The 27,984-nt window shown below is 34.6% G+C and overlaps 1 protein-coding gene across 1 annotated transcript; it reads right to left on the bottom strand.

Annotated features, from left to right (window-relative positions):
* Window positions 1–139: 139 nt before the first annotated feature.
* Window positions 140–17,476, bottom strand: DCAF12 (DDB1 and CUL4 associated factor 12-like protein). The gene is made up of 10 exons (XM_076123309.1): window positions 17,097–17,476; window positions 16,450–16,606; window positions 12,647–12,799; window positions 12,173–12,294; window positions 11,755–11,854; window positions 10,969–11,116; window positions 10,169–10,326; window positions 9,054–9,210; window positions 8,136–8,233; window positions 140–7,459 (listed from the first exon to the last, which is right to left on the bottom strand). The coding sequence occupies exons 1-10, from the start codon at window positions 17,192–17,194 to the stop codon at window positions 7,307–7,309; spliced, it is 1,344 nt and encodes a 447-aa protein (XP_075979424.1). The 5' UTR covers window positions 17,195–17,476; the 3' UTR covers window positions 140–7,306.
* Window positions 17,477–27,984: the final 10,508 nt, after the last annotated feature.

The raw sequence follows: 27,984 nt of genomic DNA, 5'->3' as shown, positions 1-27,984 counted from the left end.
GACTTTTCTACCCCTTCCTCACTACAGGAGACCCTTGCCCAGCAGTGCGACATTAATGGGTTAAATTTATTATGGGTATATGAGTTTTGTTCACAGAAGTAGTGAAAGAAACATTTAAAAGAAAACACATACAGCATATTCAAGTCTTTTACTTGTCACAATTTCCACTTAAAATGGATTATTTTAGTAAGAAATAATATGTAAAAACATGGACACCACTGTGCCTCTAATTTACAAGCTAAATTTACGAATATTACACTAGATTAGTACAAATTATAATTCATAGTCAACCCTTAAAAGCAGTGTCTAGACGATTGTAATGTTACGTACCTAAATTAAAAAGTGTGGACGAAAGTCCGACAATTTAAGTTAGACTTAGCATGCACAATTTATCTAGATTATGATTTCAAATCCAGTTTACTTCTAAAATAAAGTAACTAGCTATATGTTAGGCCACCTTTTACAAACCTCGCGGCTACAGATGGTTTAAATTTAAAATTTTGTATTCATCCCCCAGCCGCGAACCTTGCATACAAGTTTCTACTAAGTTGTCGGACTAATCCCCGGTTACTGAGGTACATTTAGCGGTAGTTTATCTTTTCAATAGCGTTTAAGTTGATATAAACATGAGTTTGAATAGATAAACTACCCCTAAATGGATCTCAGAAACCGGGGGTAAGAGCAGCAGAATGAAAATTTAGGTAACAAAAGGAAGATACTTGATCTTATGATATGTACACTGTATAGCGTAATATGCTATATACATAGTGCTATATAACATGTTAGACTATATAGTACGTACATTGCATTCGTCTGGACACGGCTTAATATGAGGTATTCACTATGAATACGTTAAACAATGCAAACGTATAAACGGGACTACTTATTGATAAAAATATAAATTTAGACTCATTTTGAGCTTCATTTGTTTATTACTATAGCTTATTACTACGGCTCTGCTCGCATAATTTGACGATGATAGGCTGAGATAGTAAGCTGATATTCTTCAATTCAAATCAGTTAGCTTCTATCGTCGTATCATTAGCTATTGCACTTGGACAAACAAATGCACTGTACTGGTAATAAATACAATGAAATTACTTTTAGAAATAGGATCAAACTTATGTACTTTTTACATAAGTTTTGAGAAAGGTAGACTTCTATTTTCTTACAAGAAGTGGTCCCGTTTCGTTTAGCATCATTATTGAGGTAATGCGGCATTGACGCGAACTGACTTATCCACTACTCTCGACCATAAGTTAAACTCTTAACCCAATACCGATGTAAACTAAGGTTTTAATTATCTATTGCAAATATTTAAAATACAATTTTGTTTCAACTCCACCAGTAAAGTTGTTGCGGGCACTTTTACAAACATACAAACAACGGACACAAAGTACAACCAGACCCGAGACAATTATTAGTGGATCAGACAAGCATTTGTAACGCGTGGGAATGGAACCCACGACAGTCGACGTGATAACTGCCTAAGGCTTACTTCCTTTCTGCGCTGACGTTGATCATATATATTAGATACATCAGCCATGCAAGTCAGTGTTACTCTGTAATGTCCCGTAAAACATTTTATATTGGGTGCATGCATGGCTGATGTATTTAAGTAAGTCTTCAAGACTTGCGTATACAAAGGGCTTTATAGCCACGACTGACGACAGCGTAAGAGGAAGTCAAGCCTTATCCCTATCCATTTAGACATTTGCAACAAATAATGTTGGCAGTACCTCAACAATTTATAATAAATTTTGTATATACACACGTAAGTTCACAACAGGAAACAAAAGTAAAGAACCTACGTTATGGAAGTATAACGGCATTAGACTAAAGTCAGTTGTCTAGCGAAATCTAAGATGATTTTGGTATACCGTCAAGTTAAAAGAAATATACTGTCTCCTGAAGTGAACTGTTTGTTACGATTTAGTTGTAGCATTTAACACATTAGTTTGAAAACCATAACTTAACTTTTCATTGGTCGTTAGCGACTTACCAATCTATCACGTATCTCAGCTGACAACTTTTGAAAGCCACTATGCTGTAGCACGACTCTCGACAGTCGGTACTGTCGAGTATCGAAAGTTTGACATTTGTATTGCACTGTCAAAATAGTTCCTACGACGCCTGTTCGAGGCGCTGATCAGATTTTCATACAAAATTTCTCGATGACTAGCCGGTTGGTAGTCGATAGTGGTAGATAATCGAGTTACTGTACATTGTTTCCTCTATAGATTGTTGTTTAACATGTTACGTCAAAGCAGCAATGTACTGAATTATGACCAACAATACGTACCGTAAAACGGGGTGAATAGAAACGATTTTCAACTTCGTCCTAAAAATTTGTTGCGAATAACTTGTTATTTTTATTGTCGGGTTATTTTATATCATGTCCGGCGCCTTGAAGAAAGAGTTAAAACCATATTTGTCCAAAAATATGCATAGTTTTACGATATTTCATTAAAAAAATGGTCAATTTCTATTCACCCGGCGATAGGGGTGAATCGAAACGACCAAAGGGGTGAATGGAAAAACTGTGTTTAAAAACGTTTGTTCAATTAACAATATTGTATCTTTATAGATTAATAAACACCTAAAGAGATAAACACTTTAAACAACTCATTAGAAAATAAATCCCACTTTAAATACAAAGTTTTGAAAAAATTGTATGGACCATTAAGGCATTCGAGGACGGTTGACTTTGAAGCAATTTTTTGGGTATAAATATCAATTTAAACATTTAAACAATTATGACACCGCAGAGAAGTAATATCGACGTGTAATCATTTCAAATTTGAACAAAATTCTTCAACGAGGAGTACTCAAATATTGGCCTTGAAAACTTTCCTGATTTTTTTTCTATTCACCCCGCGAATTCTATTCACCCCGTTTTACGGTACACTAGTTGTCAACTGAGAAACGCATACAGCAGGCTTATCATTATGCAATACATTGCTGCTTTGACGTAGCGTGTTAATCACTACAATCTAAGGGAGAAAACAATGTACAACATAGTGCATTTTAAAATAGTTGTTAACTGAGATACGTGATACGCATACAAATCCTAGTTTTCCTCACGTCTATTGCGTACAACTAATCGTAACGCATTAGATACTATTGCACACAGAAACACCACAATATTATCTCGAATAATTTCGCAATTTATACATCATTATTATTGCTAAATTTGCGGTCTGCACAATTCCAAATATTTATATATTCTAGACATTTCTTGCTATTTACGAAGATATGAAACTTATTACCTAAATGTTTTACATACATGCATAAAATCAGTGCCCTTTCCCATGAGGGTAGGCAGAAATATAAAAGCTTTTAAAATGATATAGTTACATGTTTTTAGAATACAATAATAATCTCTAAAATAAAAGTTAAAACCAAACTAATTTATAATAATAAAATTTCTTTGTACGAGTTTTAGCATCTGCGTAAATAGCAAGAAACTTCTTAAATTATTATTTAACATTAAAATTTGCTATTTATAATCTAAAATGTATTGAAACACGTAACTTTCGCATTACACACCAAATTTACATTTCATGCATTTATTAAGGGAACAACACATCTTGTTATTAGACCAACTTATGGACATGATTCTTTTTGGTTTAAAATTTGTAGCCAGTTAAGCCGTTTGGACATGAAAGACAGACAAACATTCTTTCTCATGCATAATATAAATAGGTAAATCTACCTATTGTCAGTTCAATTTTCTGTAAATTAAGTTAAAAAAAAGAAGTGGAAAAAAGTACTATTAACGTATGGTTAGTGGTCAACCTAGTGTCAAAGTTGTTCAAGCCGCCCGAAGGCCTTTCACGTGGCTTAACGACTGTTATCATCGAAGACAACTAGGACTGACTTTTTAAGTGCCTTCCGAAGCACGGAGACGCTCAGTTTAAAAACCACTACGGTCCCCATCTATGAAATGACCGCGCCAATGTTTGCTTAACCCACAGATCGTTTACCGACCGGTGGCCCAACTGGCTATGGGCGCCTACATGGAGTATGAAGAAAACTAAAGTCCCAGAATCAAATATTTAGTCTACTTTTTTCACCAAATATAAAATCAGAACCACCATCATAACTAGTTTTGTATTCATGCGTATTCCTTTATTAAATACATATTAACAGATTCCATTTCCCTTTAAAAGTACATGCAAAATTCTATAATAATCTAGTAGAAAAAAAACATCTATATATATTTACAAACGACACGAATTGCACCTTTCGTTATGGTATCGGAACTTGGAGTACATCACCAGTGGTATCAAATTTACATAATCGAATATTAAAATGGTAACTATTTATGTTCTATTCATATCTACAGACATTGAGAGTGGCAGACAAATAACTATCCACACATTAACACTGATTCTTTCCATACTTTTTTGACATCTGTTTCTACTCATTCTCACACTCTATTAACTTGCAGAGCATCCATTTTTAAGCTGCCCCTAGATAATCAATAAAACTGCACTATATCCTGGGTTTCTTAACTTTTAGGACTACCACCCTTTTCCAAAAAAACATCAATTCAGCACCCCTCTTATATTTGATATTCATATAAATTCTTTATCCTTGGATTCACTACCCTCTCTCACAAAAAGCTTCAGCGGTCTCTAGGGGGCTGTCGCCCACTGTATGTAGTAATGTACAATATTATTGACAATTTAGGCTATAGATTGCCCAAAATTTTGTGGGAGGTTTTAGCTAACCCACATTTGGCTCCTATTTTGGACCCTAAGTCCAATGGTCCTTTCTTTATGGGAGAAGACACCTGCCCAGCAGTGGGACAGTAATGGGTTTAATTATGAAGCCTAGTGTCTGTAGATATGAATAGATATTTATTTATGAATGTGATTGAAGCAAAAGAAGTGTTTATAGTTAATTCATGCATTAAGGCAACTGTTCCAGAATTGTTATACTATATTTCATTTTCAGTGTCCTTTAGAATAAAATTTACCCTATGTAATTATGTTGATAGCCACATAGTACATCCAAATACAACATTGAGAAACCCCATAACATATTTAGGGGTAGTTTAAGGGAGAGAATGTGAGCATGCATAAATTACATGGTACTTTTTGCATGCTTACATTCTATACTCGGAAGAAACATGCATTAGGGTGTTACCATACTAATTAAATGACTTTAGATTGACCAATTGTTGTAATTAATTACTTCTACAGTCTTACTGATATGCTGTATAAGTTCTGATTAGTTATACAGTTTTGTCACTTTCAATCAATTTCGAAACTGTGTGGCTTAGTTAAAAATAGCCGCGCGGATCGATCTCTGATGTTGATTTGTGGATGGGTGACCATCTTATACATAGTGATTTCCACCGTGTTTCGGAAGGAACGTTAAATTGTGGGTCTTGGCTGTCATTTTCGAAGATCTTTGACAGTCGTTAACAGTAGTCAGAAGCTTGAAAGTCAGACAACTAGTCTTACTGAAGGCTATCGCGTTATATCCCAGGTAACTGGGTTGTGGGGGTCAGTTGCTCCATGTAAAACACTGGTATTCAGCTGCACCCAGTGAGACTGTATAACTAATCAGAGGTCATACGACGTTTATTATTAAGACGATTAGAACACCATCTATATTATCGTCAATTAAATTATATGGTAACATCCTTAATCAACTATTTTTAAAAACCTGCACTTTACAATGTTTTCATCTGTATATTTACATGATACCATTTTCTTTTAATCAAAATGGTATGACTATGTCGATTCGTTTTTATAATTATCGTAGAAAACTTTAATTAATTTAGAACTTGACCAATATTATAATTAAATATAATGGATTACTAATATTTACATGGACTGACTTGGGACAACAAACTGATGAAATTATGACGAATAATTGAAATTCAACTTTATATAGGTATTAACTTTCTTAATAATAAACATTGTGTAAGCTCTGATTATATTATTTATCACTGTTTTTTCACTTTCAATCAATTTTGAAACTATATATCAGTGAAAAAGACATCTAAATATCTATAACTCAAAGGTGACTGACTGACATAGTGATCTATCAACTTACAGCCCAAACTATTGAAGGGATTGGGCCTAAATTTGGTATGCAGGTAGATGTTATGATATAGGCATCTGCGTCACAAACCACGTGACCCAAGTCGCGGGTAAAAGCTAGTAACACTATATAACTAATAAAAGCTCACACAACATTTATTGGTAAGAATGTGTATATGTGATCAATTTGGACTTGCATTGAATATAATTTCGATGTACAAATTTGAACTGTAAATCCAAGTTTTAAGATTGAATTTCAAGTTAAATCCGACATAATTTCGCATGTTTGCGTAGCAACAAATGATATAATCATTTGGCTACTTTATTAGTAATATTACGGTACTATAATATGAAATAAGAATTTACACAATCAATCATTTATTTATCAAACTATTTCAGCATCTAGACCCACACACAACATAATATTATGTGTTAATTAAGGCACCCCAGACGCCATTAAAATGGGTACTATAAGCTTGTATTAAACCCTCTAAATTAGTAGATTTGACTATGAAAGCAAAACTATATTTTCAACACCTAACAATTAGAGTTTTTTTTTTATTAAAAATATAGTTTTTAGTATTATACCTGTTGGGTGAAGATAGGTAAATAAATGACTGTGTTTATTCCTATTTCATATTATAAATAATGCAACGCGAAAGTTTCATAAAATCTAATACACTTGTACAAAGTATATGGTCTTTGGGAACTCGCACTATTCTGGCTATGACGTCACTTCACTTCACTGTATGTGTGCGTGCACGTATACGCATGCAACTAAAACATTTTATATATAAATTACTGGTTAAATAAAAGCAAATTGACTGTGTAGCTTTGGAAGTCTTCGATTTTATCAAGAAATAGTAAAAGTTTATTAAAAAATAATATAAAATTTTGGTCGAATTTTGGTCATACAGCGACCCTAAAGTTCGGTATTTGATACTAGAAACTAAAATCTTGAAATTTTATTGAATTAAGGTCGAATTTGATTATTGGCCGACCATTTATATTTGGTAAAAGTACCAAAATAAACCATACCCCACAAATCCTGTTTAAAAATGCTCCACTACCTAAACTATTTGAAGAATCTTCATTTATCTAAGATACTTGTAACACAATTTTTATTTATTTAAGACACTTTAGCTACACGTGCACGCACACAACACAACACAGTCCACAGTTCACAGCCATATGGCGGCGTAGCTCCCGTAGAGCGCGGGCGGGTGGCCGCGTGCTACGAGCGGCCGCTACTGCCACAGGCCCGCGTAGTTGCCGATGAGCGGCGCGGGCAGCGGGCCGCCCGCCGTGAAGATGCGCGTGCCGCTGTCGTCGTAGCAGTGCGTGTAGATGGCCGGCACGTGCTTCACCTGGTTGAACCCGTCCGCCTCCTCGTCCGGGAACTGGCAGATAAATTATTATTATTTTCTGTGGTACAGTTTGGGAACGATTTTTGTGTAAACTAAGACCAGTGTGATATATCATTTGATAGAGAATTGCTAGTATAAAAGTTATTATTACAACTCGTAACTGACGATCCTGTATGACAACACGTATGGATGTGAATGAAACAAGGAAAGTTTGTAAGAATTGTACCAAATGGCGTTCTTTAGTCTCAGTCCAACCCTTTGGAAGAAAGGCGTGGTATGATTTATATATGTACATAGAAATAAGAAAAAAAACTGCAACAGGATATGCAAGTTAAAAAGCAGCTCGTGAACTAGAAAATACTGATAAATATGTTGACAAAAGCACTGAAATAGGAGTGGCAACAAACCCGATATAGATTTTTTTTTACGTACAGTAGAATCCCGATTATAATCTATTACAACCAGTGGCAATTCGGATAATCGAAAATCCGGATAACCGATTTTGTAGTCAATTCAAACAAGATTTGTCCAGAAGTTAACAGTCTGAGACTTTAAACTCGTCGACCTACAGCCGTAACGCGAGTCCGGATAATCGAATGTTCGGATAATCGGGATTCTAATGTATGGACACAAGTTGAATGAATAGTAGTACATGTCTACAAAAGCAAGACAAGCATGAGGAATATACTAGGGGTATATGAAAACTCACTACATAGCCTCTGGAAGCCTTCAAGGTGACCGTCTTCGTGGAGTGTATGTTGCTCTCCAGATACTTCCCCGCGCGCAGGTCGTAGAACATTAGCAAACCTGGAAATAATACATCAATTAATAAACTACCTGGCAACCTGCATTTGTTTATAAAAACTTAACAGAGCTCAATCTGTGGAAAGATTGGTGACTACTATCGGCTATCGAAAAATTTTGTACGAAAATCTGACCAGCGCTTCTAGCGGGCGCCGTAAGAACTATTTTCACGATACCTCTACATTTTAAATGTTCAAATCTTGACATACGGTAGTACCGAGTCGTGGAGACTGAACTGCACATATTTTTTAAGCATTACTCAATTTAATAATCAGCACTTTAGCTGCACGGATATCTCTCATTTTTATTCATGCTTATATTAATGTGTATTTCAGAATCAGCTGTGATAATACATGGGAGCACTATTTTAAAATTGAGTAGCGTTTTAGTATTTGGCCATAATAATTCCTATAATTGGTTGAATCCATGAATAATGAAGAGAATACAGAGAATGAAATCATTTTATCTGACTCTCTCGTTCGCACATAAAATAATGGTTATGACGTAGTTTGACGTCCTTTACCATGATATACAAAACTAGCTTTTACCCGCGACTTCGTCCGCCACCTGAATTTTCCCATGGGAATGCGTCATTTTCCCGGGGTGAAAAGTAGCCTATGTCCTCTCTCAGGTATCAAAATATTTCCATACCAAATTGCATGCAAATTGGTTCAGTAGTTTAGGCGTGATTGAGTAACAGTCAGACAGACAGACAGACAGACAGACAGACAGACAGACAGACAGACAGACAGACAGACAGACAGACAGACAGACAGAGTTAGTTTCGCATTTATAATATTAGTATGGATTATAATGTACTTACCGAGTCCAGTGCCAATAGTGAGCATGTTCCCCCTGAAGCTGGCGGATCGTATCCCGCAGCCGTTGTACCGCGACGTGATCTTCTTGACGGACTGCAGCGTGCGACAGTCCAGCAACAACGTGTACGACTTACAACCTATTGCGTATACGCCGCTCTCCTGGACAATACAAAAAAAAAACATTTAAACTCAATTAGTATCAGTAGTACTGGAGGATTTGCTTCCGGTATGAGGAAGTGGTTAAGTCTTGCGTCCAAAACGTAAGCAAGCGCAAAATTAAGTTAGTTAAGTTGAATTTGAACATTTGTGGTTGTTGGCATTTGCTAAGTCTTTACGTTTGTTTTTATACTCTTACTAGCTGACCCGCGCAACTTCGCTTGCGTCACATAAAAGGGAATGGGTCAGAATTTTCCACGTTTTTGTAACACTTTTTACTGTTACTCTGCTCCTATTGGTCGTAGCGTGATGATATAAAATATGCTTATTTTTTCACGAAAAATATTCTCAAAATCATTTATATCTCATATAACTCGCGCTAAAGCATATCCGCCATTAAAACTGTTGCCATGACAACGGAATCTTGTTAATTCCATGTCATTATAATATTGATTATTCGCGACTTCGGTGGCGAAACCTGAATTTTCCCGGGAAATGCGTCATTTTCCCGGGGTAAAAAGTAGCCTATGTCCTTTCTCGGGTATCAAACTATCTCCATACCAAATTTCATCTAAATTGGTTCGGTAGTTTGGGCGTGATTGAGTAGCAGACAGACAGACAGACAGACAGACACAGTTACTTTCGCATTTATAATATTAGTATGGATGAGTAGTAGAGTACGTATACACACGTTGATATATACTTTATATTACATCTGTTACACCAAAAGGCTTATGAAATACATTAATAATGTCAGTCCCATGTAATATCCTATAGTCATTTACCGGGTAAGATACTCCGGACTATTATTGAGAAATATTTTAATTAAATTATTAATAGACTTTGTCCGACCCGGGAAACTAACCCGAGACCTTATGATCAGCAGGCGTATACACTACCGACCGTTCCATAAAGGCAGTCTACAGACTATAGTAGTACAGAACATTTATTTAAAACCTACCTGTGTAGCGAGACAGACGAGGTCCTGACACGAGGGTAGTTTCCTGGACAGTGTTTGTCTGAAGGTCTCCGCGTTGAACACGTGGATGTAACCGTTCAGCGTCAGCGCCGCTATCTCGCGCCACCGCTGGTTGAATGTTAGCGCTCGTACTTTCTGACCTGTTTAGTAAAAAAATAGAGTTTATTTGTTAGTTAAACTACATTATGTCCGAAAGTAGTTATAAGCAAAGAGATTTCTAGTAGTTAGTTGTTAGTACGGTTGTTAATTTTTTGTAAATTGTTTAAGATGCCGTACGTACACGTTTACGCACGCTCGTACGCTTGCGTGCATATACACTTGTGTTGTTAAATTATTAACGCAACCTTAAATTATGAAAGTATGTAAACATGACGAAGGCTGTTTGGTACTTAAGTTTGCGCACACGCACAAGTACGCACGCATACATAGTACACTAGGTTTGGTAAATACAGTTGTATTTCGAAAGGATGAGGATGTAAAGATATTTTCTGTGACTATGATTATTACCTACTGTGATAATTATTTGTAATGTAAAGTAAAAGATGTTGATAATATGATTAAACTACCTACTTAATTAATTTTGTGATAATTATTTACACGCAATTTCAGCAAGCGTGGACATTGAGAATGTTTATGTAAGTATTATGTGGGTGGCCACCGGGAATAATCCAATTTCTGGGCCACAATCTATTATGTATAAAATCATGCTTATTTTACTGTAAAAACACTTTCAGTAAATACAGGTGCAGAATATAAGCAGTATATATAAGAGTGGCACATACCGGACCGGCACTCCTTCACGACGAGCGGCGCCACATAGTGGTGCATGGTCTGCCTGGGCGGCGCGGCGGGCGCGCGCCACAGCGCCAGCTTGGAGTCGCGCGACCCCGTCACCACGAACTCGTCGTCCAGCCAACATAGGTCCAGGATCTATGTACAAACATACAATACAATAAACATTATTCTTAAACAAAATTTTACTCAGAGCATTATCGACGACGCATATGAGGAATAATGATCCTAGAGCAGTGGTTTCCAACCGTTGGTCCGCGGACGTCAAAAAGTCAAAACATGGTCCGCGAATGATTTTAAAATTTATAATTTTCAGAATGATTATAACTCTTTATTTTTAATATACTTACATAGTGGTCCCTGCTAACAACAATAATATAAAAGTGGTCCCTGACTAAGAAAAGGTTGGGAACCCCTGTACTAGGGTGATTAGATAGATATACACAACAGAATTATAATCACCATTATTTAATGTAACCTAACTATAAACTTTTGTAAATACATCAAGAGGCAACGACAAGTAAAAAGAGGCATACAACAAGTCAGTTTTGTTTACAGAAAAATCCCTTATATAAAAACTCAGCCAGTGCTTAGAATAAAGCGATTTGACATGTTTTCTTGGCAATCTCTTCATAAGTCCGTTACCTAACTACTAAACGCTACCTAACTAAATTAACTGTCAGTTCTGTTAAAAAAAACTTTGATTTAGTGGTTATCGTTGGAGGATTGGTTTAAAAACAAAAATAAATAAATAGCAATTAATAATGATTTCTCACCCAGTCTTTATGTGCTTCTCCTACACAAACGGGGTCCAATGTTGGTAGACTATATATGGCTAGTTCACATGAATTTCTCGCACCCGTCGCTAGTAATGTTCTGAAAGGAAACATTTTAAGTTAAACCTTTTACTTTTACGATATTTTTTTGTTAAAGTACATACTCACTTCGTATCGTACACGTGCGTATACGCGCTTGTTGTTCAAAAACCTTTTTTGTCCGTACGAAATCCGACAAACTTTAATGAAAGTAAAGTTGATGTTGAAAAGTGAAGGAATGAAAATGTACTTTCGTCACAAGCTTTTGAAACTGGTATTACGTATTCTACAAAATAAATTATTTATCCCGTCCAACCTTTATTCAGGGCGAGAGGCCAGCAGTGGGACAGTTGCAGGTAGGTAGTAAGTGGTGTAATACCTGGAGGGGTTGATCTGCAGCGCGTGGATGCCGGTCTGCTGGTCGGCGCCGGCCCAGGGCGCGCGCGGCCGCAGCGTGGGGATGGCGTCCAGCGTGCGCCGCCGCACGTCGTACACCATCAACTACGCGACACATATATGACCTTATTCTCACGAACTTAACATAATATACCGCACTTGTACACCATATATTATGGTTAAGTCACCAAAAAATATTCAAAAAGTATTGATAACAATTGATTTGTAATCTTACTCTTACGGAAAATTAACTAAGTATATTTTTTTAAAATTTAGTTAGTTTTCCGCGTTTATTGACAAACTATTAACAGAAAAACCCAGAAATAACTATTAAGTCTAACCAGGGATTCGGGCTCGAGACCTCTGCGCGAGACGGTCACATATACCGCTCCACAAATGCAGTTCTATTATACATAAAACCAATTGATGTAAAGCGCAATTATACGAGGTGGCTTACCTTATTACACTTAGTGCCGAACACAACCTGTCTGTCCGAGAGCCATTGTGAACAGAACACCTTGTTCATGTTGCCGAGGTTCACGGCCGTCTCTCTGAACATGTCGTGAGTGAGCATGTGACGCGTCGCGTATGATGGGTCCACCGAGCGGGGCTGAAACAAATATACAATTAAGTACAAATTAATAGATAATTAAAACATTTGTTATTTTATCGTTATGTTAATGATCAACCTAATGTCAAAGTTGTTCAAGCCGCCCGAAGGCCTTTGACGTGGCTTAAAGACTGTTAATTTAATTAACAACAACCGGGACCAACTTTTTCATGCCTTACGAACCACGGAGACGCTCAGTTCAAATGACACTATGCGGTCACTCATCTATAGAATGACCACGCCAATGGTTGCATAACCCATAGATCGTTTACAGACCGGTGAACGCAACTGGCTACGAGCGCCTCAGAGCCACCTAAAATCCTTTAAGATGACCTAACGACTGTTATCTTAATTTATAACAACCGGCATCGACGTTTTACGTTGCCCGCCGAAGTATGGAGATTCTTAGTTCAAATACCATTATGCGGTTACCCATCCATAGACCCATTATAATGCATCATGGTGAGCGCAACTGGCACATGATAAAACAAACTCTTGGCTTTTCTTTGGCTAAGTAAAAATCTTCAGCTATGCAAAAAGTATTTGACAATAACTTTTGTGTTTCTTATTAGAATGCAAAATGAAGATGTTTATTTGTAGGGTATTATCTCTAAAACAATTGATACAATTTTCGAAATGACAATCTAAAGGAATCAAGCAGATTTGTTTAAAGTAATAAACCAATTTCAAGAAGCCACGAGTTTTCATACTCATTTAGAAATCTATCACAAAAAAAAACATTTTCGGGACATTTTATTTTCTAAGACGAACTCTTTTCCCTAACCATCTTCATTATCTTAAGGTTATTTTTACAAGATCTACAGATTAAACAAGAATTTCCTACACAAATCTGTAACACTATAAATAAAAATACTCGTACAAATAGTTTTATCTGCTTCATACTATTTTGTACAAAAGGAAGTAAGATTATCACTGTTATCATTACATTTTACTATCTTGTATAAAAACCTTTCTTTTCAGTCAGCTGTTTGAAACATGATTGTATTGACGCACTGATTATAGTGTTTGCGCCAATGCTACATTTTTGGGACTTTCTGATAAAATATGAAAAAAATGTTTTGGTGAACATTACTTTCTTTCTCTCGTTTCTAAAAAAATTACTTGCTTAAAGAAATTACCAACTCTAACATTAAGACTTTTAATGATAAATAGAATCTATACTAATATTATAAAGCTGAAGAGTTTGTTTGTTTGTTTGTTTGAACGCGCTAATCTCAGAAACTACTGGTCCGATTTGAAAAAATATTTCAGTGTTAGATAGCCCATTTATCGAGGAAGGTTATAGGTTATATATCATCACGCTACGACCAGTAGGAGCAGAGTACCAGTAAAAAATGTTACAAAAACGGGGAAAAATTTGACCCATTCTCTCTTATGTGACGCAAGCGAAGTTGCGCGGGTCAGCTAGTTTATTTATAACATGCTTTTATATCAGTTTTGTACGGTCAATGAACTATGCAAAGTGTGTGCATCGATGAACAACAAAATAGGAACTTTTTACTCTCTCAATCTTCAATATTCAAGCCATCCGAAAGGACTTTGACATGGCTTAAAGATTGTTATCTTAATTGAAAATAACCAGAAGCACGGAGACGCCCAGTATAAATACCACTATGCGGTCACCCATCTGTGGAACCGCGCCAAGCGTTGCTTAACCCACTGATCGATTATCGACTAGTGAGCGCAACTGGCTATGAGGGCCACATTCAACTAACTACAAAGTGAACTTTAACACTATGTACATAAGAGCTATAAACAATGATAATCTGTGTTTTTAATGAAACACCACCCTCTAGATACCTCAAGGGCATCTACAGAATAAACTAACGTGATAAGATTATATATGTTTTGGAACTACTGATAAACAGATCATGTAGTAGGTTGAAGGTCTGCAAGATGATTTTTTAATTATATGAATTAGCTTCTGCATGTGGCTTTGTCTGAGTAAGAAGATTTCCTAGGGCAAAATGTATTGTATGTGTTAATCAGGCTTTAAGCTATCAGTGTACTAAATTTCTATAAATCCGTCCAGTAGTTTTTTCTTGAAATAGTAACAAACAAACATAATATATCTATCTATACTAATATAATAAAGCTGAAGAGTTTGTTTGTTTGTTTGAACGCGCTAATCTCAGGAACTACTGGTCCGATTTGAAACAATTCTTTCAGTGTTAGATAGCCCATTTATCGAGGAAGGCTATAGGCTATATAACATCACGCTACGGTCATTAGGAGCGGAGTAGCAACGAAAAATGTTACAAAAACGGGGAAAATTTTGACCCATTCTCTTAGGTGACGCAAGCGAAGTTGCGCGGGTCAGCTAGTATATATATATATACAATCATCTTCACAAACTTTCGCATCTAGTTCATAGTTTTCATGTGGGCAAGTCCATTTTTTAATGGTAATAGTGACTAAGCAGAAAATAAGTTATAATCTGTATACAATACCTACAGAATGTAAATCCTTCTGATAGTCATATCAGAAGGATTTACATTCTGTAGTTAGTCACTATTACCATTAAAAAATGGACTTGCCCACATGAAAACTATAGATATTATATTTTTTTGTGATTAAAAAATTACAAATATGACAGGATGCTTTATTATCTAAAGCCAGTGACCTCTCATATAATATAAAATTAAACTAATTATATTTTAAACTGCATATAAAAAGAACTTGATGCATGTTTTTTTACAGTCCTTTAACAAAACGGTAATAATGGGTTTCTATTACAAGAATCTGGCATCTATCTGTTGGTCACCAGGCTGTATCTGATTCACCTGCAGATTTATGCACTGAATGGTTGCCTGTTTGCTATGGTTACTTATTTTGGACATGCACTTAAATCTCATTTAAACTGAAGATAATTCATACATTCCAAAATTGTTTACTAAGTTATACACCGTCCTAACTTTTCTTACAACTATATTGGAGTTAGATTCCAATCTCACCGGATGAAGCTGAGTTATCAGATCAATATCATTAATTTAATTGAAATGACAATACAAAACCTGTGATGTTAATTTTTTGGTGTTTTATAGCAAATGGCTAGTAATTAAATATGTTATTCTTCATAACATGGTCATTAAGTATCCTGTTTACAAAACTGCAAGTTGAATTAAGCTTAATTGCATTTCCTGTTAATTTTAGTGTTTGTTGCATTTAAAAGGTTACTATAGGTCAAACAACATTTTTAGTCATAATAATTTACAATACTTACAACATTAATTCAAAACTTTTCATTGATTCATTTTGAAATCCCAAAATTTTTATGAGTCAATTTACTAATTATGTTCCAACTACTTGCATTAATGCAATCCCAATTGGATCACAATATTGTTTTGCAAAATCCATTAGATTTTGCCCGCAACTTCAAATGAGTGCAATGAATTCCCGAGGCAACAGGTTTTCTATGACTGTGCTAATTTAGGTTTTAAACCAGCATATCATATTTTAATAAAATTACAGTAGTTTTGGTACGATTCATTAACAAACATCCATATGAACACACAAATGTTTTAAAATTATGATATTATTATTACTGAGAGGTTTTCTAGTGAAATTAGCACATTTGGCAGACAAAGGTCTTATATTTCTGAAATTAATATTAAATAGAATGTTTATACCTCGGTGGTCTGCATTTCTCTTGATCGGACATAATCAACAAAGTTGTATGATGTGGACAGTATTTTGTGTTGTTGTGTCGGAGTCTCCTCTTCACTGTCACTGTCCGAGTAGCATACAAAGTCTTCAGGCTTATCCGGTTTCCTTTGCTGTTCAAGTCTGGAGAATAAAGATATTTGTGATGTTTATTCAATATGAAAATTTACATATAGAGAAAGAATACAATGTTGCAGTTCTATTGATATGTGTATGTGACTCCACATATGTCTGTTGCAATAATCTTGCCTAACTTTCAATGTAAATAACAAAAAAAATTGTAATTGGAACTAAACAACACTCAAGGAGTCAGTTTCAAGTAATTGACTGGTAAATAACAAAGTGAAATTGTGCTAATTCCCATGTACACACACATCCTGTCATTACAGCCAGAACAAATAAGACCTACTTATAAATAACGCATGCCAACATCAGGTCCTTAGCCTCAGTCCATGAAAAAAAAACAACACGATTTTATCGTAATCTGTGGTGGTTTATTTACGTGCTGGCATACGTAGTGACATAAAAAAGTATGGAAAAATAAGAAGACGTATAAATTTGCAGCACCTGGCGTTTTATGAAAAGTCAATAGCCACAATCAAGCAATATTTACCTCAATGCCCTTGCCTTCGCTCGTCTCTCTTTTATCCTACTTGGTACGTAACAGGACGGGTATCTGCCCTCAACAGCCTTTCTCACTGTCTGCGCCATTTTAGTGCCAATCGAATGTTTCAATAAGCACTGTAGAATACACGGTCAACTAGTCACTTTCGTTTTGTTCGGCTGTACACATACCAATAATACGACATCTTTCATTGTAATGGAGTCCGAACATTCACGTCCACTTTTCCACACTAGAAGCCTCATTCACTAAATAAACGTATTAATGAATACTTTTATATAAAAATACACAATGTAAAAGTTTTATTAAGTTAATTTACGAGCTATAATTTCGATATTTTGTAGAAAATACTACGCTGACGGAAAGCTGGCTGTCAGCGGTGTTACCAATTTACAAAACGTCATATTGATTGTAATTATTGTAAGTCCGATTTTATAAATTCTACCAAATTCGTAAAACCTTATTAATATTTAGATGTAGATTTTTTACAACAAAAGTAGTTATTTTATTTAGGAACAGCTAATATTAATGAAAAGTATAAACGCATAAATAAAATCCAAGAGCCTACCATGTAAGTTAATATTTAATGAAGGCAAAAACCACCATTCATTGTTATATTAACTAGGTACAATAATTGTGTAATTAAGTAGCTTGTAGATATTTAAGTAGGTAGCTATTTAGTACTGTATGTAGCAGCTACTAATAAAAAGTCTAACTCTATCAAAGAGTCTAGATAAAAATTAAACCTAATTATTTTTTTATCTAGACTCTGAAACTTAGTCTCAACATTTAGAACTAAAACTTTTCAGTTATTACCTGATTACTTCAAGTATTAGTAAATTGAAAAAGGTAAAATATTTTTTCCAGTCTCTATTAAACTAAGCGATAAGCCACTTATCGTGACATTTCTCTGTATTTTATAAAATAAAATGCATTTTAAAATAAGTTCACTTAAGTTTAATGATATCTGCAGAAAATATTCAACAGCATTATGGTGCAGTGCTTACAAAATCAGAATACTCTATCGCGGGAATGCATTTCACTTGTCCATTAACATAATCTGACGTCGGATAAGTGGGTGGAATCATGTTGCAGGGAAAATATTTTATATCTTAGCTTAAACGAAAGGATTTTTTATGTACTGGGATAGAATGAGGTTTTTATTATATTGAGTAGTAAATAGCGTATTTATCCCGGTTCCTGAGGTACCCACATTTAGCGGTAGTTTATTTATTCAATAGCGTTTAAGCTCATATAAACATGACATATGAATCGATGAGCTACCGCTAAATATGCCTCAGAAACCGGGCATTATTGTGGTATTTGTGGTAAATCTTTATCAATGGAACATTATTAAATGTCAAACATGAAACAGCCTATTTCATTTTATATTTATATGACATACACACATTCCTTTTTGTCCATTTTAGCCTGGTCCAGTGCCCTAAAACAGCATCTTCCCGGGATTTCCAATCAGATGTTGCTTCTTTTTTTGTTACCGTCCATTTATCAAGGAGAATTAGTTTATTAACAACGTATCTACTGAACCGACATTTAATACGAATTATAACCAGTATACAAAAACTGTATTATTAAACTGGAAAAGAAAATAAAATCTTCCATTTTAAACCAGATTGCTGGAGAAAACATCAAAATAAAATTTGTATTTTAGAATTCAAGGAATTTACCGCTGTGGCTGGAAGCTCAGGTGCGAATATCTGTTTTACGTGATCGGCAAACAGTCGGAATAACGTTTGCTATCTAAACTGATTTGGGAAAAGAAATGTGCATCTGGAGCCGGCAATCGCGTTAGCCGGATAGAAATTGTATTGGAATTATCTTTTATTGCGTTGTGCAGTAACGAAGACTGTCGCATTGCTGTACATGGATTTCTCTGACGAAAAAGCCATCAGTAGATAGATTATGGCCTAATTTCTGTTTTGTCCTATGTTTCTTAACGTGTAATCCGCGGACCTGTAGAGGCACGTGAGTGCATGTATTGGGGTACAAGCTTAATTTTTTTTTTTTTATTTAGCCTAACAATAAATACCAGTAAACCTCGCTGTAGAAGCATTAAATTCCTTTTGTGAGTTAACAGGGGATTCCTGAATTGTATATTTATGTTTCACTAGTGATTCGCGAACTGGATAATGTTCAAAAACTCCAACTTTGAGAATCATCTTTGAGAATCATCTTTGAATTTTGCATAAACCGATGACATTTTTTTCTTTACTGGTACGGTAAATTAAAGTTATGATCTTGCTCTGAAACTAGCCGCCGTAGTCGATTATCTTTTAAGAGGACACCGAGAATCGCTCTCGTCATGTGTCACTCTAAACTAATTAGGTACAAAAACAATAGACTCAATGACGCACTTAGTATTTAAAATACATTGTAAAAAATACTTTCACCAGATAAGTCATTGTCCTTATAAATGCAAGTCACTGTATCTACTTATAAATAGTTAGCTACATTGTTTATCGTTATATCTTCTGTTACCTATATAAGTAGATATTTATTCAATTCGGTAGAGAATAACATTCAGTAGGATTTTAAGTTTGAAAATATTGTTGCTTGTTTTATGGTCGTTTTAAAATTGATTTTATTTTTGTTATACACCATTTTACTCTGTGTAACATAACTTTTTATTCACAACTTCACTTACTAAATTGATTATAATAATGCAGATTTCCTAAAAATCTTACTAACAATTAAGTGGTTACCTAAAGAACATTGTTTTGAATGAATATGGATCTTTTCCGGTTTAAGTATAGCAAAAAGAAATACTATTATTAATTTCAAGTATAACTTATACTTATTTTATTATAAGTAAACTACTTACGTCAGTATGATCAACTCAAATTACCCGTTTTGTAGACACTTGACATAGAAGCCAGAAATAAGCGTCTGACTTTTAATCCACCTAAGAGGATCTTCATTGGATTACAGTCGAGATTACGTAACGCGAGTTATGTTGTTATTTATATCTACTACATATTTCTTTTAAAAATAGCAATTTATGTACTTCAGTTCAATTATTTATAAATCAAAATCATACGTTTGTAACATCACGCTTCTTTTACCCAAAGGTGGAAGCAGAAGTGAATGATACACCCACGTTTTGCCACCACCCTATTTTTGCATATAGGCCATATAGCCATATACCGTGCACGTTACCAAATTCCGGTGTATAGTTGAGAAATATTCTAAAGTAAATTAGAAAAGACTTATAGCCCTTTAGCCCTACTTGGAAATCGAATACGGGGTCTTGTGATCACCAGTCGAATAAACTCCCGCCCAGAACACTGAGGCAGCCGAAACTTATAATATAGTCCAATTAGATTAGATGTTTTATATCAACTCCTAATCAGTGTAAAAAACCTAATGTGCTGGATATTAGCAGAGATACAAAAGACGTTTTAGTCCCAGTTTTGAATTTATAAATATGTTTATCACAAAAATTACATAGTTTCATTATGGGCTATATACAAAAACAGTGGAAGTTTATGCAACGCCAGTGCAAGGAAAAAGAAAAGTTCCCCCGAATTTTAAATTTGTTCTTTAATCTTAATGCATTATTTATAGAGAAAAATGCTAAGATGCATTTTGTCATAAGGTTTCCGAGAAATTGCAATTGTAGGTACAATATGTTTTATGCCGATTCCAAGTTGGCACCTTTAGTAGGTATTTTCATGAGGTCATTGACATACTGCTATGCGGTGGAAACCGCTGTTACCCCATTCTAGTGAATTCCGCGAATAAAAAAATGATTTAGCGCGAAACTTTTGTTTTGGTGTTGCCAGCTTTTATTGTTTGGCATCGATTGAAATGTAATGACTGTTTGGTCTATAGCGATTTTATTGGAATGGCGTTTTATTGACAATTTATTTAAATATGGTAGTTGTTTGTAGTGTTGTATGTGATTTGTACATTTTACGCTGTTTTATGTCCAACATACGTACCTACCCAGTTTCAGTGGGATATTTAAAATGTATTTTATAGCCTTTTTCGCGAACTCCGTTTCAGTAGGATATTTAAAATGAATTTTTACAGCCTTCTTTCGGTCAACTGCTAGGCAAAAGCAGGAGGACTTGTTCGGCCTAATAATGCTCTATTCACCGGTCAGCCTAGCAATTTAATTAGTATTTTTTAAGGGACAAAAGACAAACAATTACCTAATAATAATATATACCGAAAATTCCAGAATATCTTATAAAAGTTCACCAATTAATAACTTAGGCGTAGAAATAATTTGTATAACATAAAACTTATAACGATACTTTCGTCAAGTTAGGTTAAGCGCCTGCCCTTTTAATTAGTGAACTAAAAATAGTTGTGAGTGATTAGTCTAGGAGCTAGTGCCACCTGGCCAAACAACAAGACCTGCGCACTGTAGACATTCAATACTTGTTTTTTCTATCGAATTTGTTTGACGTAGGACATCAAACGGTAGCGGAATTTAGAGGCTAACGATTTGTTAGCTGAAACGACGAAATGTGTGAGGTTTTTGGGTTGTAAATGATGAAAAGTTTAATATTTTGTAAGAGTTTGAGCTGCTATGTATTTATTAATGTTAGATGTGGCTTACAAAATGTTGTTTTTAGGATTATATTTCTCTGTTAATTTAGTTAATCATGCCCAAATAAAAAAAAATATAAAAGAAATTTACTTTCTATGAAGCATTGACTAAAGACTTATGAAAAGAACATCTTCGATTCTTCGATTTATTATCATGTTAATTTACTGCATTATACAAATTCGCAAGAATATGCAAAAATCAACTACCCCGAAAGGCGACATACATTTTCCCATATTTTGTGAATTTCCCACTTCGTTACATAGATGGCGTTAGTAGTTCTCGCCGCGTTTCCAGTTCCCGGTATAGCGACTGATTAGTTTTTAATTACAGCGAAAGTTGGGTCTTCGTGTTTTATACTCTAATGGGGCGTCTGTTTAACTTCACTTATGTGTGATTCATTTAGTTTCTCATTGAATATTTGCTTTAAAATTGAATATTAATTAGAAAACTAAATTAGTTTTACTAGGGCAGGTATGTTTGTGTTTGTTTGGGTAAACTTTGATTGTTTTGTTGTTATTTAGTAGAGATTTTCAATATTCTAGATCAATGTAAAAGGGCCTACTAAAATAACACAAACTTTACAAAATTTCGGTTGATTGTTACCACGATTTCATTCATTTTTTAGCTTTGTTTGAGTGAAATTTGAATCTCCTAAACCTTCTACCATTCGAAAAGTGCGAAATCAAAAATGTTCTTAAACCCATGATAGTTAACGAACATCGCAATTGTAAGGAAACTTAGGATTATCAAAACATAGTTTGTGTACCGTACTGTCATATTTTTACGAAAACTATAACTATTACGTGTTCATCATACTCGCGATGATCACTTAATAAATTTGAGCTCTATTTCATTAATTTCTATCTTTCAAGCAAACGTTTTAAACTACACTTATCTCTATTTTAAGTAGGCACTACTAACTTCTGCCTTGCAGATTTTACTTCATAAATCAGCACAAAATAATATTCAAAAGTTCTAGTACGCTCGAATTGGATTTAATTTTAAAGTATATCTAGTAGGTACTCAAAATATTGGCTACATCCCTCAGCCAAGCCTAGCCATTGGCCGCTAGCCAGATATCCGCGAAAACTATATAATTCGCTGACTCGTTCCATCTTAGCTTTTCAACTTGTTCACATTTTGCCGTCTAAGTATCGGTTTATCTGTAAATAACGGTTTTTTATCTGTTGCATATTATATTTTTAACGCTGGCAATATTTTTCGCATGTTTTTAATCTGTATTCGAAGCAATTTAAAATGCTGTTAATTTACCCCTAGCCATTAAGTTTTTATGATAAAAGTTTTGCGTAGTGCGGTAATAAATATCCCTTTTTCAATGAGTCGCTGTAGACTTTTAGTTATCTAATTTTATTCCATTAGATTAAGTGGTAAAAGTAATTACTGAAAATTTCCTAAGACTATAATTATATTACTATTAGCCTAATTTAGATGAAAATGAAACGAAACAGGCCTAGAAACACATCCAGAATATATAAACACATAACACCATTGCCCAAACCTCAATTATTATTTCTGTTTTGAGCCTGGTTGTCAATTGTCTATTAAAATATGTATTTAGGACTATATAAGTAGGTTTATCAGTTATTTGATTACCATATTATAACAAACTTTGCTTAGTTTGGAATTAAATGACCGTGTATGAGTTGAGTACCTAGTTGACCAATGATATTTATTATTTATTTTAATCAGTGATAGCCGAGTGGTTTAAATTGGCACCTCCCACACAAGTAGTCGCAGGTTCGAATCCGAGGCAACACAACAATGATTTTTCGAAGTTATGTGTGTATTAGAAATAATTATCACTTGCTCTAACGGTGAAGGAAAACATCGTGAGGAAACCTTGCATGCCTAAAATTTGTTTAATACCATTTATTGAGGCCATGCCAAGTTCCCAAACCGCACTTGGCCAGCGTGGTGGACTCACGGCCTAACCCCTTTCCCTCGTTTTGGAGGAGACGCTCGCCCTGCAGTGGGACATTAATGGGTTAAAAAAAAATAATATAAAGTGTTAAAATTAGTATAACTAATATAAAGTGAAATACAAACGCGTTCAAAATTTGAATCTAGAAAACAAAATGGCGTACGATATTTATTTACCAAACAATTGTTTAGCAAGGTGATTATAACTGAATTCAGCGGTATCTATGTTTTGTGTATAATCGTGGTCCGGGACAGAGCGGCGTCGGTACTCTGGCGATACGCCAAAAAGGACATTCATTTCCAAAGCTAAATGAAAACATATGAAACTTATAATACGATGTATAGTTCGCAGTAAAGTTTCGCCTTTTTGTTATTGGATAGATCCATATTGAAGTTTGATGTTAACTATGTTTTTATTACTTCTATACTCTATGAAATAATGTACTAGCTATGCGCAAAAGATTTTATCAGCAGTATTTATCACCGATAGGCAATGTCGGTCTAAAATCTAAATTTTCAAACAAATTCCACTGGTTTAGATGATTTTTTAACGATAAATTCAGATAGTTTTACAGGAACATACACTATTAATTCATTTCAACGTCATTAGGGTTTGATTTCACCACCTGGATGGAATTTTGACAGCTGTTTCCATACGTGTGCTGTCAATTTATCTAGCAAATAGGTTACCTTACACTTATTTATAAGCAACTTAAAAGAGAGAGTGACTTAAGAAATTTAAAAGTCTCAAAGTATAAAAAACACCATTTATATTGTATTCTTAGATAAATTATCTTATGTTCGTATGAAACATTTTCAAACGTCTGATCCAATGTTAAAAATAAAACAAAATATATCTAATTCCCTTAGAGACAGGAATAGGTCTGGCCTAGGTATATAGCAAGAAGTCTAATCAATATATCAAGATATAATAAACCTAGTGCGCTAGTCCCTTCACAGGGCGTTCCCATCTGCCCACATGTATATAAACTCTCCCACTAAGAAACCTCCCTACCTCCCTGATGAGAACTTATGTTCATCTAGGACATAGATTTATCTAACTGTCCTACATATTTCTATTCTTGGAGCAGGTTTAATAGATATATTTACATCATACACGTGTATATTTACTCTATGGAACAAATATATAAATCGTGAGTTTCTTGTTTGAAAGTTAAAAAAGAAAAACTTATGAAAGGTATAAAAATCACCGAATAAAAGTTCGGTTAAATCTACAGATTAAACTAAACAACACAGAGCTGTATTATGATGTAACACAGTTTTAAAGTAAGTATACATAAATAAAATAACGAGAAAATGTCCCTGGAAGTAATCTAATACGCCTCAATTTCGGTACAACAAAACAGTGCTAGATGTCATCTGAATAGATTGATATAAATTAAATAAAAATCTACAGATACTAGATTATTTAGGCATCTCTAGAGAAACCGTTTTCTTCTATTATTGAACTAGTTTTCGAAAAAAATATTTACATTCTGCGTAGAAAATGAATAGTTTATTTTTCGAAAATATATATTTTCCAAATAGCTTTTGAATACTGTTTTTTTCTTTACGAAAACAAAACTATAATACCGAATAGCAAATCGATTATAGTACTTAACAGCGAAAGGTTTCCGGAAATAAACACGTATTAAATTTTTAAGACAAATACTCTACAAGTATATTGCTAGTTTTTCCATATTTCACTAAGTACGGAAATACGTTTCAAGACATAAAGCCTTAGCAAAACAATCACGCCGTCACATTCAACTACAAGACAAAATGAGACAGTTTGATTAAAAGATCAAACCGAATGAACTCTATTCAGTTATTCGTCGTACATGTCATGTTTCGTGCATGAAATACTAATTAGCTTGGTGTAAAACACGCAGGCTATCTCGTGCTGTTTGTTTTAATGGCTTATTTCACGAATACAGAAACATTATTATTATGTTATAGTGACTTAATGCAAGTTTTACGACTCACGGATAAGTGTCTAATAGCGTATCTGAGTGTTAAATTGGCAGACAACGAAAACATCAAAATTCCACCCAAAACCTAGCCAATACTTATTCAGAAGTTGGAATTGCAACTTAATAATAAACATAAACCTAAACAGCCTTTAACAAAGGTCAAAATCTTAAGTTACATTCGTCTATAGTGATAAATCTGTCAAGAAAGTAAAAATTACGCTGAAAATAATGCTGCTTATCCCGAAAAGAAACTATATAATTATAACTCAAGAATTTACCCAAACATACACTAAGATAAATCAAAGATTTACTCGAATTTGCCATAATATTTCATCCATCAAAAAAACATCAAAATTAACGTGATACAAAGACCGGAAAATTCCGATATCTTTATCAACCGATGAAAAAACCAGCTCTCAGACGGTCCACGAGACAGATAGAAATATTTTAATATCTATCCTTTGTACATTGTAACATTCCTTCATGTTTATTTAGCAGAAACAAGGTCTGTTTATAGAGAAAACAGGACAATACAAATAAAACAACATGCGGATAATAGCCTGAGGGATCGTGACGTCACATTGTGATTACGTCATAGTTATGAAATATTATCTTTACTTTTGGTTAGGGAGAAATCTATAATATATAATAATAATTAACCTAAGCCTTCACTGTAAGGTAATTGTCTCTTCTCGTAATGAGAGAGGGGCTAGGTCTTGACTCCACCACGCTGGTATAGTGCGGATGGGTACTTTGTAGGGTGGTCTAAGAATTAGTCTCTTACGCAAGTGGTCGATGGTTTGAACCGGCTGAAACATATTTTTCAAAGTTGTCTGCATTAGAAATAATGATTATATTATTTGTTGTTTAAGGTAATGGAACTATACATGCCTAACATTCCTCCAACAAGGTTCTTGGAAAGGAATATAAAGTTTCCGCACTGGTCAGCGTGGTGGACTCAAGACCTAGCTCCTTCCTCATTATGGAAGACGAACCTTGCCCAGCAGTGGGACAGCAACGAGTTATTATTATTTTAACTCCTAAAAGACTTAAGAAGAAAGAAAGAATAAAATCTAATTCTATTTACCTGCACAGAACTGTTTCAAAGTTCACAGAATATGCGTTAAATATATTCATATACGGGCCATTGCGTGCGACCATAACGTTTTATGAACAATCTTCTGTATATTGTACAGTGGCGCCACCTGCGGCTTGTATTTGAACCTATGTACTTAGTTTGTGGGTACTTCGAAATATGACAATGTTTTTATTGAGCTATCAATGAGAAGAAATCGTTGTATTTTTAGTTTGTATGTTTCGTCTTTAATTTTCTTTGAAGACGTTTGTAGAAAAATAGCTAATTGTTATTTACTTATACATGTATAGACTTTATCTTTGTAGACCGTAAAATTTGACAATCGTTCCAATCGTGGCGGATTTCAATTTAAAAGCTACAAAAAGAAAGATTATTAGTACTATCATAAAAAAAAATGTAACTTCACTGAAACCTTTTTTTTAAGTCGTTTAAAAGCTTACGTGTACTTCTACTTAGTTCCATTTTTAAAAAAACTCTACCATAGATTATAAAGAAAAAGATACAAAAATTCTTCGTAAGCTTTTTTTATCTTCATGGTTGGATAAACAGGGTTTTAAGTAGCAGATTTGTCTGGCGGGCTACTTTGTCCCGGATTACAAATGAGATTAGAAAAGGAAGGATAGGGTGAATCTAAAACCGTAAATCCTGCTAATTTTGTTAATGTGATATTTTAACGGAATTTAGTGTGTGAGAGTGTAGTAAATTTGTTGTGGTTAGAATTTAAGTTACGGTATCACATGCTTTAGTACGAAAGCATGCCACTATTGAGCATTTGCTAAGTAGTATGTGCGACAGACGAGCGGTTTATCCCTTAAAATGAAAATAAGGGGGTTCAAGGCATTTTACAAGGATATTAAATACGGATTGCACTAAGTGGCTCTGATTACTTTATCAAGTACCTCAAAAGCTACTCAATCAAAAGTTTGATGATGATAGTGCTCTCCGACCGATTGCGGCCATGGTGACTACTTCAATTCATGACGCAGGTGCGCTCTGAGATGGTCTATATAGCCAATTTTTGCAGATAATTCTCAGGCGGTTATTTACACTCGATCACCTGATCGACTGACTAATGCAAAACACAGACAGCCCGCTACACCCCAATCGATAGTTGATAGCGATAGGAAATCGTTCCCTTGTATTATTATTATCAGAAAATAATCTTGCTCATCTATTTCATACTAACGCAAGCAAAACACGGCAAAAAATACTCATGCCCTCTAATCTCGATAAATTCGTTATATTAACCGTACAAAGCCGGTTAATACGGTTTTGTTGCGTACTAAAGAG

This window comes from Anticarsia gemmatalis, chromosome 15, assembly GCF_050436995.1.
Source record: "Anticarsia gemmatalis isolate Benzon Research Colony breed Stoneville strain chromosome 15, ilAntGemm2 primary, whole genome shotgun sequence".
Classification (NCBI taxonomy): domain Eukaryota; kingdom Metazoa; phylum Arthropoda; class Insecta; order Lepidoptera; family Erebidae; genus Anticarsia; species Anticarsia gemmatalis.
This window is presented reverse-complemented; position numbering and strand designations above follow the sequence as displayed.